This window comes from Hylobates moloch, unplaced genomic scaffold (genome assembly GCF_009828535.3).
Source record: "Hylobates moloch isolate HMO894 unplaced genomic scaffold, HMol_V3 SCAFFOLD_8, whole genome shotgun sequence".
NCBI classification, from domain to species: Eukaryota; Metazoa; Chordata; class Mammalia; order Primates; family Hylobatidae; genus Hylobates; species Hylobates moloch.
This window is the reverse complement of record NW_026652283.1, coordinates 54,514,916-54,532,750: the sequence shown is the minus strand read 5'-3', so window position 1 is coordinate 54,532,750 and position 17,835 is coordinate 54,514,916. Positions and strand designations below refer to the sequence as shown.

Below are 17,835 nucleotides of genomic sequence, written 5' to 3'. Positions count from 1 at the left end.
AGTTTTGCTGATTACTTAATGACCCAGTTCTGTGATATGTAAAAGTTGTAGCCTTGTGTTAGGGCAAACCTTTGGGTGCCAGAGGGAAAATTTTTTTGCTCTGGATTGTAAATTCTGTCCACAGTTGTGTCCCTTTTCCCCCAGTGAATCTAAGGGGGATGTGGCAAAGTTCTTTACCTGGAGTAGGCACTCAGTATTTGTGATACAGATTTATGGGCTCTTTTGAAAGCTTTATTAATGGGAACACGGAGGCAGGCTAAAGTTGACATGTCTTTCTAAGTTCATTTGTTTCTCAAATCACTTCTTTTTGTTTTGCTTTCTTAAGTTAGATGCTTATCACACTAAACATGTAATTGCGTGCACAGATTAGATTCTTAAGAAATCCTTTTTCGATCAGTGTGTTGTATAAATAGCTGTCTACTTAGCTTTATGTTACCTGGGGGGGAATAGCTTTATATTACCTGTGACTTTGAACAAGTTTGTTAGCATTTCTGAATCTCCTGCATCTTTAAAAATGGACATGTTAAATGAGATATGTGCTACACCTACTGCACTCAGCACTTTGTTACCTGCTTCCTAAACACTAGAGATTCCTTCACTGCTAGACCTCTTGAAAGACTAGTCTTATGATCACTGTTTTCACTTCCTCAACTTACTTGCAGCATACTCCAATATATTTATTTGTCCTTCCTCCTAAAACTGTGCATGTAATCAAATCATAGCTATTAATGTCCCCCAATTGTGAAATATCCCATGTCCTGTCCTCCTTTTCTTTCCTTTTCTTTCTTTTTTTTGAGACAGAGTCTAGCTCTGTCACCCAGGCTGGAGTGCAGTGGCACGATCTTGGCTCACCGCACCCTCTGCCTCCTGGGTTCAAGCAATTCTCTGCCTCAGCCTCCCGAGTAGCTGGGATTACAGGCACCTGCCACCACCCCTGGCTAATTTTTTGTATTTTTAGTAGAGATGGGGTTTCATCATCTTGGCCAGGCTGGTCTAGAACTCCTGACCTTGTGATCCACCCTCCTTGGCCTCCCAAAGTGCTGGGATTACAGGTGTGAGCCAGTGTGCTTGTTTAAGAAACAGTGGAAGGCCAAAGTAATGAGTAGAGAAAATGAGAGAGCCAAGATCATGCCACTGCACTCCAGCCTGCAACATGGCATGACTCTGTCTCAAAAAAAAAAAAAAAAATGCCGGGCGCAGTGGCTCACGCCTGTAATCCCAGCACTTTGGGAGGCTAAGGCAGGTGGATCACCTGAGATTGGGAGTTCGAGACCACCCTGACCAACATGGGGAAACCCCATCTCTACTAAAAATACAAAATTAGCTGGGTGTGGTGGCCTGTAATCCCAGCTGCTCGGGAGGCCGAGGCAGGAGAATCGCTTGAACCCAGGAGGCGGAGGTTGCGGTGAGCTGAGATCATACCATTGTACTCCAGTCTGACCAACAAGAGTGAAACTCTGTCTCAAAAAAAAAAAAAAAAAAAAAAGATTGATGGTGTTTAAGTGGGTGGTGGTGAGTGGCAGGCAATGCAGGAGTTACTAGATCGTGGTAAGGACTTAACGATGTTTGAAGGGGTTTAAGTTGTGAAGTGACTTATCTAACTTATCTTGAGTGCAATGGTGTGATCAAGGTTCACTGCAACCTCCATCTCTGGGTTCAAGCGATTCTTCTGCCTCAGCCTCCCGAGTAGCTGGGACTACAGGTGCCTGCCACCACACCTGGCTAATTTTTTGTATTTTTAGTAGAGACGAGGTTTCACCATGCTGGGCTAGCCAGGATGGTCTTGATCTTCTGACCTTGTGATCCGCCCACCTCGGCCTCCCAAAGTGCTGGGATTACAGGTGTAATCCACCATGCCCGGCCCTGTTTTAGCTTTTGATGTAAGGTTTCCTCTAGAGTAGCTTGATGGTTCCTCATCTTATTACCAAGGACCCCCTTTTTATATTTCTTCTTTTGGAGACAGGGTCTCACTCTGTTGTCCGGGCTGGAGTGCAGTGGTGCGACCTGTGCTCACTGCAACCTTCGCCTCCTGGGTTCAAGCGATTTTCCTGCCTCAGCCTCCTGAGTAGATAGGATTACAGGTGCTTGCTGCCACACCTGGCTAAATTTTTTTTGGGTATTTTTAGCCTAGTGTACCTTAAATATGCTCCAAACACTTAATATTAGCCTACAGTTGGGCAAAATTATTGAACACAGACTATTTTACAATAAAGTGTTCATTATCTCATGTAATTTATTGAATACTAAACTGAAAGTGAAAAACAAATAGTTGTATGAGTACTCAAAATATGATTTCCACGGAATGCATGTTGCTTTTGCACCATCATAAAGTTGAAAAATTTTGAGTTGAACCATCATAAGTTGGGGACTATGTTGTGCTTAGAATAATTGGTTACATATTAACTGATATATTTGCTTTCTCTCTTAATGCCTGCCTGTTGTACTCCAGGTACTCCACACTAGATTTGAGGGAGACTTACAGAAAATACTATGTAATCCCTATCTTTGAGAACTTAAGCCTAATATAAGAGACAGAGAGTATTGCTCTCTGATTATAGGACAATGTAACATGTGACAGGATGCTCAGTGTAGTGGGACCACAGAGAGGGTGAGATGAGAGGTGGTGGTAAAGGAAACTTCAGAGGGTGTGAGTTGGAAGCAGTCTAGCAATTAGAGGGCAGGTTATAGAATCTGTTAGTCTTTGTTTTGAATTCTAGTTCTGCTGTTGGAGAATTATATGATTTGGGACAAGTTAAATCACTTCCCTAAACTCATCTGTAAAATGAGGATAATACTTATCTAAGGTTGTAAAGATTAAATGTAATGTAAAAAGTTTAGCAGCACAGTGCCTGGAGGTACATTATGGGTGCTCATTAAATCAGAACTGTTGGTATTAATTCTATTACTGCTGCGGCTGTGATTCTTTGAAGGCTTGAGTAGGAGTTAGCTATATAAAGAAAGGGCAGAGGAGAAATAGCTTTCTATAGACAGGGAAGAGTATATGGGATGCATGGTGGCCAAAGAATATTTGGGAAATAACAATAGTATCTGTCTTGATTCTATTGAGAAGAAAATAATACATGTAAAACACATAAGCACTAAAAAAAAAATCAGCTGTTATTATTCTACTTTGAGAAATATTGCACTGTGCTATACTGTTTCGTAGGGCTTGGGTAATAAACTTTAATCTGGCATTTATTTTTTAATCATTTTGCTGTCTTTTTTTTTTTTTTTTGAGACGGAGTCTTGCTCTGTCGCCCAGGCTGGAGTGCAGTAGCGTGATCTTAGCTCACTGCAAGCTCCGCCTCCCAGGTTCATGCCATTCTCCTGCCTCAGCCTCCCGAGTAGCTGGGACTACAGGCGCCCGCCACCACGCCCGGCTAATTTTTTTTTTTTTTTTTTTTTGTATTTTTAGTAGGGACAGAGTTTCACTGTATTAGCCAGGATGGTCTCAATCTCCTGACTTCATGATCTGCCCACCTCAGCCTCCCAAAGTGCTGGGATTACAGGCGTGAGCCACCGCACCCGGCCTCATTTTGCTGTCTTTTATGCTTTAAACTTTTGCTATATGCTCTTTAAAAGAGTATCTACTTTAAATTCCCCATCATCTGGCCAGAAAAAAAAAGTCTCTCTTCATCTGACCAGAAAAAAAAAAAAAAACAACGCATTATTCCTTGTAAAATTCCTCTCTTACTGAAACATCTTGGTTCCTTTTGCATCTTTCTTTTTCTTCCCTGATTTCTTCTACTTAGAGGCCGTCCCTCAAAGTTTAGTTTTCAGTTCTCACTTCTCTCATCATTTCTGATGAAGAGATAGATGCTCTTGGGGCTTCCTCTGTCACTTTTACACAGAATTGGACCATTGTAAGTTGGGCTGATTAGTTAGCCCTGACTTTTCCCTTAAGTTCCTCTTGATTAGATCTTATGATATCATAACATTTCTACTTGATATATTCATCTGCTGTTCCACAATTATTTCATTTGTTTGATTTCAGAAATAATTAGAAGAAAGCTGATCTAGATTTGTCAGATTTTTACTTTGCCAAGCTGTGATAGTTGAAAAACAACTAAACCCACCATGTACTATATTTCATCCTTTTATACAGAAAAGGATATGTTAATATAAAAATTAAGAAAGACTGTAGTCTCGGAATTTAAATATATGTAGATTTAAAATAATGTAATGAGTATTTTACAGTTGTTTTCTTCTTGCTTTAGACTCTTGAAAACTTTATCACATAGTGAAACACTGCTTTACTTTTTATTTAAAATTGTTGTTTTGGCTGGGTGCGGTGGCTCATGCGTGTAATCCCAGCACTTTGGGAGGCCGAGGCGGGTGGATAATTTGAAGTCAGAAGTTCGAGACCAGCAAGACCAACATGGTGAAACCCTGTCTCTACTAAAATACAAAAATTAGCCACGTGTGGTGGCAGGCACCTGTAATCTCAGCTACTCAGGAGGCTGAGGCAGGAGAATCGCCTGAACCCAGGAGGCAGAGGTTTGCAGTGAGCCGAGATTGCACCGTTGCACTCCAGCCTGGGCAAGGCGATACTCCTTCTCAATAAATAAATAAATAAATACATAATTTTGAGATGTGGTCTTGCTATGTTGCCCATGCCAGACTCAAACTCCTGGGTTCAAGTGATCCTCCCGCTTGAGCCTCCCAAGTAGCTGGGACTACAGCTGCATGCCACCATGCCCAGCTAGTGAAACGTGGCTTTAGAGTAAACCTTGTACTATCTTGATACTGATCTTTGATCATGTTTTTTCATGCTTAAAGTGTCTCACCACTGCCTTCCTGAAAAACTTCTAATTTCTTAGGCCTTTATAGTTTGACTCTTGTCCTCCTTTCTAGTCTTTTCCCTCATCATGTTTCTCCATTACCAACTTTTTCCCCCCAGTATTTAGTGGTCTTTGTAGTTTGGATCCAACTAATGCCAGTTCAAATCTGGCTCTGTCGTTAGCTGTGTGGTCTTGGGCAGGTTACTGTAATGAGAAGAAAAGCAGACTGTAGTACCTGGGGCTGTGGTGTGTGTTCCTGTCAACTCAACTTGTTCAACTGCAGGTGTATTCCTGGTACATGGGTGGAGGACACTGATAGTAACTACTTTAAATCATTGTTTTCTCGTGTGAAAACTGAGGGTAATTTTTTTCACAATTGTTATGAATATTAAATGAGAAAACTTAAAGCACCTGGCAGGGTCCTTGCCCTTAGTAGATACTTAACAAAAACTTGTTTTTGTTGTAGTTCAGTTCCATCATAGTTCCCTGAACAGGGCTTATAAGATCCTTGTTTTAATCCTTTCTTGCACATGGAATGCACAGTTCTCATCCTTCAAGACTGTCTAAAATATCTTTTCTGTGAAACCTTTACATCTTCTGCTAATCGCTGCTGTCTCTGAACTTAAGGTATTGTTTTTACCATTGACTTTGTTTCTAAATCATACTCCACCCTGTGGCATTTTTGTAGTTACCTATTACTATTTAATCCTTATTTTTTTTTACATACTTAATGCTTTGTTCAACTAAATTGTTCTTTAAGAGTGGGGTCTATGTTTAAAAAGGGGCTTCGAAACCAGTCAAATTATTTTGTAGGACCTGATTTCTTCAAATTTGTTATCTTGAGTATCTTATACCTAGAAAATGCTTTGAAATGATTAATGCAAAAGGAAGAGAATATATCATCAAATTTCACCTCTCCTAAATATAGTGGTATTGTGAAATTCACGTAAGCCAGATGCTTAGTTCAAAGCTGATATAGTTTGCCTCTGTGTCCCCACACAAATCTCATCTCGAACTGTAATCGCCACATGTCAGGGAGGGATCTGGTGGGAGGTGATTGGATCATGGGGGCAGTTTCCCCATGCTGTTCCCGTGATAGTGAGGGAGTTCTCCTGAGAGCTGATGGTTTTAAATGTGGCACTTCCTTGCTCTGTCTCTCCCACCACCACATAAGACATGCCTTGCCTCCCCTTGGTCTTCTGCCGTGATTGTAAGTTTCCTGAGGCCTTTCCAGCCATGTGGAACTGTGAGATAGTTAAACCTCTTTCCTTTATAAATTACCCAGTCTCAAGTAGTGTCTTTATAGCAGTGTGAAAATGGACTAATACAAAAGCTTTTTACACCTTCTTTCCTAGACAATACAATGGTGGGTGAAGAGAAAATGTCTCTAAGAAACCGGCTGTCAAAGTCCAGGGAAAATCCTGAGGAAGAGGAAGACCAGAGAAACCCTGCAAAGGAGTCCCTAGAGACACCTAGTAATGGTGAGGCTTAATTTTTTTTTTTTTTAGGTGAATTAGTGAAATAGAGAACAAATACAGTGTTATAGAATAAGTATTGCCATCTCTTTAATTCTTTATTGTAAATAGGTATTGATAGAGTTTTATATGTCTAGTAACAAAGCAATTAGAAAATAAGTCCTTTCTTGTTAATTAATTCAGTGGACATCTATTGGTATGTGCTGTGTTTTAGAGACCATTCATTCAGTCACCTAACCTACCAATAATTGCTGAGGTCTCCCGCTGGATGCTGGGGCTATAGCAGTGATCAGTACGGATTTGTTTGCCATTATGGAGCTCCAAGTTAAGTGAATGACAAAACCTCTGAAATCATATGCATAATTAGATTTATCACAGTGTAATATTCTTATAATTAACTACTCTCATAATAGATATAATGAGTAAAATGTGAGTAATTAGCAGGGTGTCTAACCCAGTTCAATACTGAGCTATAAATCTTGGGAGGGGATTAGTTAGGGAGCTTTATTAGTTCTCGTATCCACGTTTGCTTAATGCCTGACTACAAAGAGGAATACGATAGTTCTTTGTTGTTAAGGTCAAGGTTTATGATTATGAATGATAGACTTGTAAACACAACTCTAATTGATGTCACCTATTGCATCAGGGTATTTTATTTTTGCAGTGACATTTGTAAAGGTTTGATTTCAACAAGGATTTGAAATTTGAGGATTGTTTAGTTAACAAATAGGTGTGGAACCTTCTGAAACAGTTTGTCTTTGGCGTTTCATCTCTTTTCATAAAGAAACAGTTTCGTTTTTCCTACCTAAATTTAATTAAACTTAAATATCAACAGCTGGATCCCACTAGGAATGTAAATATTGCTGCTTGAGTTGGCATAATGAGGTTTATTGATAGGCTCTTAGTTAGCTATATATGACATATTTATATTGCATATGGGCTAGTTTTAGTGTGATATAAAATGTGAAATTTATGCAAAGGAGGATGAGCCAATACTGGGGAGAATTCTCCTTCCATGATTTAGGGACTTAGAACCCAGCTTGTTTCCCTTGCCTGCATTCTCACACATTAAAAACTTCATGCTTGTTTGTTCCTTCCAGTTCTTGGGACAGAAAGGTTATTTTAATTGAAACTTTGTCACTGTATATGATCATTCTCTTTACGTCCCAAGTTTTTAAAAAGATTCTAAATTCTTCTAATTTCTATGTATTTTCATTGTTCTTTATTGTCCTAGTTCATTGTTTTAGTCAATCCAGGTTTTAGTGCCGGTGTTAAAAATTGAATTGGTTAGCTTAAATCAAGAAGTATAACAACCTCTTTGGTTTAATGTAAGTAATGCTAATTTGAAAATGTTTCTTCACATATTGTAACATTTATTCACCTTGGGGAGTAAGTGCTTTGGGAGTAATCCCAAAGTTCTGGGATTATGGGCCTGAGCCACCGTGCCCAGCCTGGTCTAGGTGCCCTTTCTTTCTCTCCTTTTTCTTCTTTTTGAGACAGTTTTTCTCTTGTTGCCCACAGTGGAGTGCAGTAATGCAATATCGGCTCACTGCAACCTCTGCCTCCTGGGTTCAAGCCATTCTCCTGCTTCAGCCTCCCAAGTAGCTGGGATTACAAGCATGCATCACAACGCGCAGATAACTTTGTATTTTTACATGTTTCACTATGTTGGTCAGGGCTGGTCTCGAACTTTTGGCCTCAGGTAATGCACCAACCTTAGCCTCCCAAAGTGCTGGGATTATAGGCGTGAGCCACCATGCCCAGCCCTTTTTCTCCTTTTTCTTCCCCTTTTCCTCCTCCTTTGTTTCTTCCCTTTTCCCCCATCCCCTTCTCTTCCTTTTTCCCTCCCTTTTTTTTTGAGACAGTCTCACGTTGTCGCCTAGGCTGGAGTGGTGCAATCTTGGCACACTGCAACCTCCACCTCCCAGTCTCAAGTGATCCTCCTGCCTCATCCTCCCGAGTAGCTGGGATCACAGGCATGTGCCACCATGCCCAGCTAATTTTTGTATTTTAAGAGTCCGGGCTTCAACATGTGGGCCAGGCTGGTCTCGAACTCTGGCAAGTGATCTGGTTGCCCCGACCTCCCAAAGTGCTGGTATTATAGGCATGAGCCACCATGCCAGGCCTCCATTCGTTTTAATTTTTTAGTAATATGTTTGCATACCATTAAAGTCACTGTTTTAAAGTTTATAATTCATTGGTTGCTAATATATTTACAAGATTGTAGAACCGTCACTGCTGTTTAATTCCAAAACATTTTTATCACCCCGGAAAGGAGTCCCATTCCTCTCTTCTCTTAGCCTCTAGCAACCACTAATATACTTCCTGTCACTTTGGATTTGCTTGATCTGGGCATTTCTTATAAGGGGATTCGTAGAACATGTGGCCTTTGTGTCTGGCTGCTTGCACTTAGCATAATGTTTTGCATGTTTGTTTGGTTTTTTGATTTGAGGCGAAATCTTGCTCTGCTGTCCAGGCTGGAGTGCAGGGGCTATTCACAGGCATGATTATAGCACATTGCTTCCTTGGTCTCCTGGCCTCGATCTTCCTGCCTCAGCCTCCTGAGCAGTATGTTTTAGTATGTATCAGTACTTCATTTTTTTTTTTGTGGCTGAATAATATTTCATCATATAAGTATGATACAGTTTGCTTATCTTTCAGTTGATATTTATTTTGGGGGGGTTATTTACAATGATTGGCTATTATGAATGCTGCTGCTATGAATATTTGTGTAGAAGTTTATGGAATATGTGTTTTCAGTTTTCTTGGGTATATATGTAAGAGCTGAGTTGCTGAGTCATGGTAAATGTATGTTTAACTTTTTGAGGAACTGCAGTACTTTTCCAAAATAGCCACTCCTTCTTATGTTCCCACCAGCAATGTATGAGAGTTCCAGTTTCTCCATATCCTCACCAAGACTTGTTATTATCTGTCTTTTGATGATAGCCTTCAGGCCAACAGATTAATAATCTGGTGTCAGTTAAGCACCTTTGATCTAAATGTAAGATAGGGTACCAGGTTTGTTAATAGGGATCTTGAAGTTGGTGTGCATAAGATACCCAAATATAAAACAATCCTTTGTTATAAATAGGAGTTAAGTGAGTTATAGTAACCAAATAGAGACCGATGGGGTTGGGGAGCCCTTGCTTTAGAATGGAGGAAAGTCTCACTGAAGTAGATTTTGAGTTTGGCCTTTGAGATAAGAAGACTGGGAGAGGGCTTTCAATCCACAGAGGTATACATTTGCAAAGACTTTAAGACAGTATAGTGTTGTGTGTGTGGTGTTTTGTTTGCTTTCAGAGAGGATGGAGGGGTAGGTGGTACAGATGGATTTGTGGTTGGTTTTCATGGGTAGGAGTATAGAGCAAATTGGAAAGGCCAGAAGTAATTAAGAAGATAAGGCTCCAACAGCCTCTCAGTGCCCAGCCAACTGCCCTGGCAGCTGGTGGGTAGTGGCCCTTGCTGGGGACCCTCCAGTGGGCCCAGGAAGACAAAAGTGGCTCTAAATTTGACACATGCACATTGAAGCAAGTCAAAGGACTTGATATGAAGCATAGAAGCAGATAGTTCAAATAGCAAGCAGTAATTGGTATACATTTGGTGAGTGGGGCAGTGTTTCCTTCTTTTACTGCTGCTGAGGTGGTGGAAATTAGTTAAATTCATTGTGAAATGGCACACACTGAAGGTATTTGTTAATGAGGGTTCCAGAAGCGTTAAAAGTAGCACCACCAAAAGCCGAGCGTGGTGTCTCACGTCTGTAATTCCAGCATTTTGGGAGGCCGAGGCGGGTGGATCACGAGGTCAGGAGATCAAGACTATCCTGGCTAACATGGTGAAACCCCGCCTCTACTAAAAATATAAAAAATTGGGCGTGGTGGCGGGCGCCTGTGGTCCCAGCTACTCGGGAGGCTGAGGCAGGAGAATGGCGTGAACCCGGGAGGAGGAGCTTGCAGTGAGCCAAGATCATGCCACTGCACTCCAGCCTGGGCAACAGAGCGAGACTCCATCTCAAAAAAAAAAAAAAAAAAAAGTAGCACCACCATATGCTGACCTAGACCAAGTATTTCAAGGAGTCACAAATGCTAGTGTGACAAGGCAGAGACGATTGTTGTAGTAGGACATAATAAAGATATTTCCTTTTCAAAACCAGCACATCTCAACCTTTTTCAGTCAACTCCCTTTAAACCTCTAGCACTAAAAACAGTGACTTGCATACTTAATGTTAAATGAAAGACGACTAGGTTTTCTGGATTTAGAAAGACCACCTTTAATACCCCAAAAGAAGAAATCTGTGCAGTTGGCAGTTGTGAGTGAAAACACTGTTTGCCAAAACAGACGGCTGGTCGGAAATGATTGTATACCTGGGTTATGTGGGATGTCTGCCGCTGCCACTTGTAATCCTCAACATGACAATGTCAGGTAAGGCATTTCAAACATAGATACAGTTACAGTAGTTGAAGGAATGTCAGATGACATGACTGTTGTAGATGCAACTTCATCAGGATGGTAAACTAAATAGACATCTACAGCTTCTAGAAGAGGAGAGCAAAACACATGCAAGAAGAAATGGTCAGTGTTCGATTACTGTAGCATTCTAGATGCTTAATAGGGGCTCTGGTTTTGTTGTAAAGGTGATGTCAGTTCTCAGAAATACTGTATCAACATGTTCTATGTGGTGGCTTCCATCTATAGTCTGAGCTGCTTGGGAGGATCGTTTGAGCCTAGGAGTTGGAGTCCAGCCTGGGCAACATAGTGAGACCCCATCTCTTAAAAAAATGGTCTTGCCGGGCACGGTGGCTCACGCTTGTAATCCCAGCACTTTGGGAGGCCAAGGCGGGCGGATCACGAGGTCGACAGATCGAGACCACGGTGAAACCCCGTCTCTACTAAAAATACAAAAAAAAAATTAGCCGGGCGTGGTGGTGGGCGCCTGTAGTCCCAGCTACTCGGAGAGGCTGAGGCAGGAGAATGGCGTGAACCCGGGAGGCGGAGCTTGCAGTGAGCCGAGATTGCGCCACTGCACTCCAGCCTGGGCGATAGAGCGAGACTCTGTCTCAAAAAAAAAAAAAAAATGGTCTTAACTACTGGAAGATTTGCAGATTAAAAAAAAAAAATAGGACTTGAAGTCTTACTGTATATGTTGTCATTGACTGATGACCTACTTGTGTGAACGATTTTGGACAAATCTTACAGCTTGTCAGTGCTTAGGTTGCCTTTTATGCAAAGCCAAGGATAGCAAATATGAAAGCACTTTCTGAGTATATAGCACTGTGTTCATCAAGGTATTATCTTTTTTTTTTTTTTTTTGAGACGGAGTTTTGCTCTTATTGCCCAGGCTGGAGTGCATTGGCACGATCTCAGCTCACCACAACCTCCACCTCCCAAGTTCAAGCGATTCTCCTCCCTCAGCCTCCTGAGTAGCTGGGATTACAGGCATGCGCCACCACGCCTGGCTTATTTTGTGTTTTTAGTAGAGATGAGGTTTCTCCATGTTGGTCAGGCTGGTCTCGAACTCCTGACCTCAGGTGATCCGCCCGCCTCAGCCTCCCAAAGTGCTGATATTACAGGCGTGAGCCACTGTGCCTGGCCTCATTAAGGTATTATCTTATTGGCAGTGCTGTCCACTCTTCTGTCCCGGTTCCTAAGGTAGCTTTTATAATCTGTTGTATATCAACAGAGAATTATAATCTACATGAAATCCTCTAATATTCCTACCAGAAATTATCTCTTGATTTAAAACAAGACAATATGATGTTGTAACAGTTTAGTGGTAATAAGACAAATTATCTTCTTGCATGTACAGGCAGCCTACACAGTTGATACAGATGTGGTGATAAAAGAAAAAGAAGCCAAAGTTACTCTGGTTGAGTAATATAGTTCCCAGATGGCCGGGCACGGTGGCTCATGCCTGTAATCCCAGCACTTTGGGAGGCCGAGGCAGGCAGATCGCTTGAGGTCAGGAGTTCGAGACTAGCCTGACCAACATGATCAAACTCTGTCTCTACTAAAAATAAAAAAATCAGCTGGACGTGGTGGTGGGTGCCAGTAATCCAAGCTACTCAGGAGGCTGAGGCAGTAGAATCGCTTGAACCCGAGAGACAGAGGTTTCAGTGAGCCGAGACCGCGCCACTGCACTCCAGCCTGGGCAACAGAGTAAGACTCCGTCCCAAAAAAAAAAGAAGTTTGGTTTTATTAAACAAATTGCTAAAATATGCTTATATATTTTTTTAAATTTAAAGTAATATATACTCATTGAAAAAATTCAAACACTATAGAAAGTTATTAAGTAATATTTCCTCCCTCAAGTAATATTTTTTTTTTACATGTGGGATCATATTTAAGATCTCTTCTGCAGTTTGTTTCTTCTCTACTTTGTAAGTCTCAGACATCTTTTCATTTAGTGTATGTAATTCTTTTAAATACCTGTGTAGTATTTCTGCTGTACAGATGCTTGGCAGTTTATTTAACTTGCCCCTTATTGATGGAAACTTAGGCTGTTTCCAGAGTTGCAGTATTACAAACAGTGCTACAGAGAGCATCATGAAACAACGTCATTGCTTACTTGTACTGGTATACCTATAGGATATATTCTTTTTTTTTTTTTTTTGAGACAGAGTCTCACTCTTTCGCCCAAGCTGGAGTGCAATGGCGTGATTTTAGCTGACTGCAACCTCCGCCTCCCTGGTTCAGGTGATTCTCCTGTCTCTGCCTCCTGAGTAGCTAGGATTACAAGTGTGCGCCACCATGCCTGGCTAATTTTTGTATTTTTAGTGGAGACGGGGTTTCACCATGTTGGTCAGGCTGGTCTCGAACTCCTGACCTAGTGCGCCGCCTGCCTCAGCCTCCCAAAGTGCTGGGATTCCAGGCGTGAGCCACTGCACCTGGCCAGGATACATTCTTAAAAGTGAAATTGCTAGGTCAAAGGGCTTTTGCATTTAAAATTTAGATATTATCAAATTTCCTTTAAAAAATGTTATGCCACTTTATATTCCTATCTATACTGTTTCACCACACTCTTGGCAATAATCTTACCAGTCTTTTAAAACTCCTGATTTGATGGGTGAAAAACAGTATACATATAGCATAAATTTGTTCTCATGAATTTTAAGCGAGGTGGGGAAATTGTTTCATATTTATTGACCATGTATTTTTTTTTTCTTTAAAAGCCTGTTCATATCCTTTGCTCACTTTTATTCCTTATCTGGTGGTTATTATTTCTTTTTTTTTTTTTTTTTGAGACGGAGTCTTGCTCTGTCGCCCAGGCTGGAGTGCAGTGGCACGATCTCGGCTCACTGCAAGCTCCGCCTCCTGGGTTCACGCCATTCTCCTGCCTCAGCCTCCCGAGTAGCTGGGACTACAGGCGCCTGCCACCATGCCCGGCTAATTTTTTGTATTTTTAGTAGAGACGGGGTTTCACCGCGTTAGGCAGGCTGGTCTCGATCTCCTGACCTTGTGATCTGCCCACCTTGGCCTCCCAAAGTGCTGGGATTACAGACGTGAGCCACCGCGCCCGGCCTGGTGGTTATTATTTCTAAGAGCTTTTTCTATATTAAATAAATTAATCCTTTGATTATGTACTTTGAATATTTTCTAACTAGTGATTTGTCTTTTGACTTTGCTTATGTGTGTATGCTTTGCCATGTTTTGTTTTTATATATCAAATATTCTTTTAATTGTTATAGTGTTGTTTTGTTTTTGTTTTTGTTTTTTGAGATGGAGTCTCGCTCTGTTGCCCAGGCTGGAGTGGAGTGCAATGGCGTGATCTTGGCTCACTGCAGCCTCTGCCTCCCGAGTTCAAGCGATTCTCCTGCCTCAGCCTCCTGAGTAGCTGGGATTACAGGCGTGTACCACCACGCTGCACTAATTTTTGTATTTTTAGTAGAGACAGGGTTTCACCATGTCAGCCAGGCTGGTCTCGAACTGCTGACCTCAAGTGATCCACCCACCTCAGCCTCCCAAAGTGCTGGGATTACAGGCATGAGCCACCACGCCTGGCTGCTTATAGGTTTTCTTTGTCATGCTTAGAAATCATCCAAAATTATGAAAAAAAGAAAACAATGACTTTTTTTTTCCTTTGTGGTGTTTTATATTGAAATATTTGATCCATGTGAAATTTAGTTTCGAGCGATGCATTCATCATTGGGGTCTAATTTTTTAGTTTTCCAAAATGGCTAGTGAGTTGTTTCAACATTATTAAGTCTCTGTTTCTGTATGAGCATATACTAATCCACGTTTCTGGCTCAGATTCCATTTTTCTGAAGTAGTGCAGACGTGAGTAGTTGAGAACTTTGTAAAGTTTTTGTGGTCAGTGGAGCAGTAGACGATTACAGATGGATTTTACTATCATCTTCCCTTTTATTATTGAGATTGAAAAGTGATTGACTCTTTCAGGAAATACTCCTAAGCCTAACCATACTATGGACATAAACGTGATTTTTCAAGTGACTTTTGTATCGCTTTGTGGAGAACAAAGTGAAGCTGAAATGTAGGTATTCTAAGACATGGTCAATGAGAGTTTTTTAGAAAACAATCAGGATTTAAAAATGAGTTTGAATTTCTAGGCAATAAACTAGTCAGTGCCTACATGTTAGCTAATTCTGTTCTTGCCACAAGTAGATGAAGAAAACATTTGTTAAAAGAACTGCAACTTGAAAATTGGTTATTAGTCACTGCTTAGTATTCCTTAGTCATTTTTATGAGTGTAATCACATAGGTTGGCTGGCCTTTTTTTTTTTTTTTTTTTTTTTAATGCTTCATGACTAGGGGTCAGAAGATATGGATTTCTTCAGGCTCAGTTACTTATTGGCCATGTGACAGTGTACAAGATGTTTAATTTCTTTGAATCTCAGTTTCTTTATTTTAAAAATAGAAATGAGGCCAGATGTGGTGGCTCACGCTTATAATCCATGTACTTTGAGAGGCTGAGGTGGAAGGATTGCTTGAGATCAGGAGTTCAAGACCAGTCTGGACAACATATCAAGACCCCATCTTTACAAAAATATAAAAAAATTAGGTGGGCATGGTAACATGTGCCTGTAACCAAAGCTACTCAGGAGGCTGAGGTGGGAGGATTGCTTGAGCCCAGGAGTTAGAGGTCGCAGTGAGCTAGGATTGCACCACTGCACTCCAGCCTAGGTGACAGAGCAAGACTATATGTTAAAATTTGTAACAGGTTTAACAAGTATGCGGATTTAGAAATTTGGAGGCCATAACGTCTTCAGGGAAAGAAGAGTTGCAGAAATGGGTGGAAACTATTGGCTAGCAAGAAAACAAAGATAAGAAGTGTAAACTTCTTTCTCAGAACATTTTATATTAGAAGGAAAAATGCAGCATGTCATGAGGGTTAAGTGATCTTCAAAAGGACTGTTTTTTAAAAAAAAAAAATCGTTTCTCAAATTTCAGTTATTTTGCCATTATATTATTACTATTACTATGTAACTTTAAAAAATTCACTTGAAAATTTATTCTCAACCTAATAAATCGTTAAATCATAGGTTTGATGTTCAATTACTTATTTTTAAAAAACAAATATGTAATACTTGATGAGTGTTAGTCGAAGAACTACAGATTTTAATTTCAGTATCATTGATGACATCCATATCATAATTTCTGAAACATGATTTTTAAAGGACAGATTGTCTCTGAATGTAAATATGGACAATATAATTGACTCAGTGGGTTGAACTTTTTGAATAGGGAACGATTAAGACAATAATAGTTTGAAGGGTTAGTCTTGAAAAAGAGATGGGCTACTCTTTCCTCTGACACAAATGTTGGAGAAGAGGATGAAAGACAGCAAAAATTAAGAAACATAGAAGACATTTAAGGATTTGGTACCAAAACTGAACAACTAAAAGTTACTTGGTGGGGCTGGGACTTGAAAGTGGGAAAAGTTTCGAACTACTTTTGTGAGGAATGTCATAGAGATTCATCAAGAGGCAGAGACAAAGATTGCATATTTTCATTGCAGGCCTGCCTGAGGCTTGACAGCAGCAGTTTAGAATGGGCCCATTTTCCTAACTTTTTCTGTAGCGCATGGCAATTTGGAATCAGTAGGCAGATAGCAGGTAATTTCTGGAGTCGGCGTGTGGCATGGTGGGTCCAGGAAATTGGTGGTGGTGATAAGGGACAGATAGAAATAATGACAGAGGGTTAGTAAGTCCGTGCTGGTGATGAAAACTGGAAAACCAAAACAATGACTTCTATCAGAAGAGAAACTGTCTCTTTCCCTGTCTTTCTCTTTAGCGATGAAACCTTCCCTAGAAATTCCCCAACAGACTTCTCATGTCTCATTGGCCAGAGTTAGATTAAAAGTTATGCTAGCTATCTACCTTTTGCCTCTCCAGTCTTTTCTTTTCTTTTTTTTTTTTTTTGAGACGGAGTCTCACTCTGTCGCCCAGGCTGGAGTGCAGTGGCGCAGTCTCGGCTCACTGCAAGCTCCGCCTCCCGGGTTCAAGCAATTCTCCTGCCTCAGCCTCTCTGAGTAGCTGGGACTACAGGCGCCGCCACCACGCCCGGCTAATTTTTTTCATTTTTAGTAGAGACGCGGTTTCACCGTGGTCTCGATCTCCTGACCTCGTGATCCGCCTGCCTCGGCCTCCCAAAGTGCTGGGATTACAAGCATGAGCCACCGCGCCCGGCCGCCTCTCCAGTCTTTTCTACCCTACTTTGTTTCCTGGGAGACTGACCTTAAGAACTGCAACAATAGTCTCCAATGCCCTGTGTGGTTCTGGTAGGCTTGGCCAGTTGGGGAACTTCAGGAGATCTAAGAGCAGAGAGTAAGGTGGGTGTGTTTATAACTAAGGTTCTCTCCCTGGTAGGTAACTGTCGCTCCTTTCTAATATTTCTCTCTAAAGAGTTCTCTCTGGGTTCCACTAACCCTTTACCCCCTTTGCCCTTTCTGGCCTCAGGATAGTAACAGCTTTCCTGATGTTTATTACTAGCCCTAGAATTCCACATCATCCTTACCATCCTTGTTGCTTTTCTTAAACTCTGACCACACACGTACAATAAGGACCTCTTGAAATTTGTCCTAGTCAATAAGCTTGAGTGGGTCATCTCTTTGCTGCCTAATACTCAGGCCCATTTTTAAATCAGTTTCTGACAAAGGCAGTGGCATGCATGTCCTTATTTGGGAAGCAACTGGCAGTGTTCACCATGGCTATGTTACAATATAAAAAATAATGTGTATGTACTTGTCCGTTTTATTTGCCAACCAGATTTACAGTAAACTTGGCCATCTAGAACAAAGTTGGCAAATGTGGCCATGTTCATTCTTTTGTGTTTGTAGTGCTTTCTCATGTTATCACAGTAGAGTTGAGTAGTTGTTACATAGTTGCAGACTATACTGCCCATTACGGAAAAAGCTTTCTGACTCTTCATCTAGAATTACATTGTTCAGTATGGTCGCCACTAGAAGTACACTGTTTAATATAGTCTGATTGAGCACTTGAAATGTGGCTAGTCTGGATTGAGAAACACTATAGTTGTGATATGTCAGATTTCAGAGACTTACTGGCACCCGTTTCTTTTTACTTTTTAATGTGGCTCTTAAAAATTTTAAAATTGCACATGGTGAT

General features: G+C 41.0%; 1 protein-coding gene across 6 annotated transcripts in view; it reads left to right on the top strand.

Moving 5' to 3' along the window:
- Positions 1 to 17,835, top strand: part of SOAT1 (sterol O-acyltransferase 1) — a 65,325-nt gene that overhangs the window by 2,788 nt on the left and 44,702 nt on the right. For all 6 annotated transcript variants that reach the window (XM_032160881.2, XM_032160878.2, XM_058443416.1 and 3 more), the window contains one exon: positions 6,137 to 6,262. In XM_032160881.2, coding sequence (XP_032016772.1) covers positions 6,260 to 6,262 — 3 coding nt within the window. In that variant the 5' untranslated portion in view covers positions 6,137 to 6,259. The remainder of the gene's footprint in view (positions 1 to 6,136; positions 6,263 to 17,835) is intronic.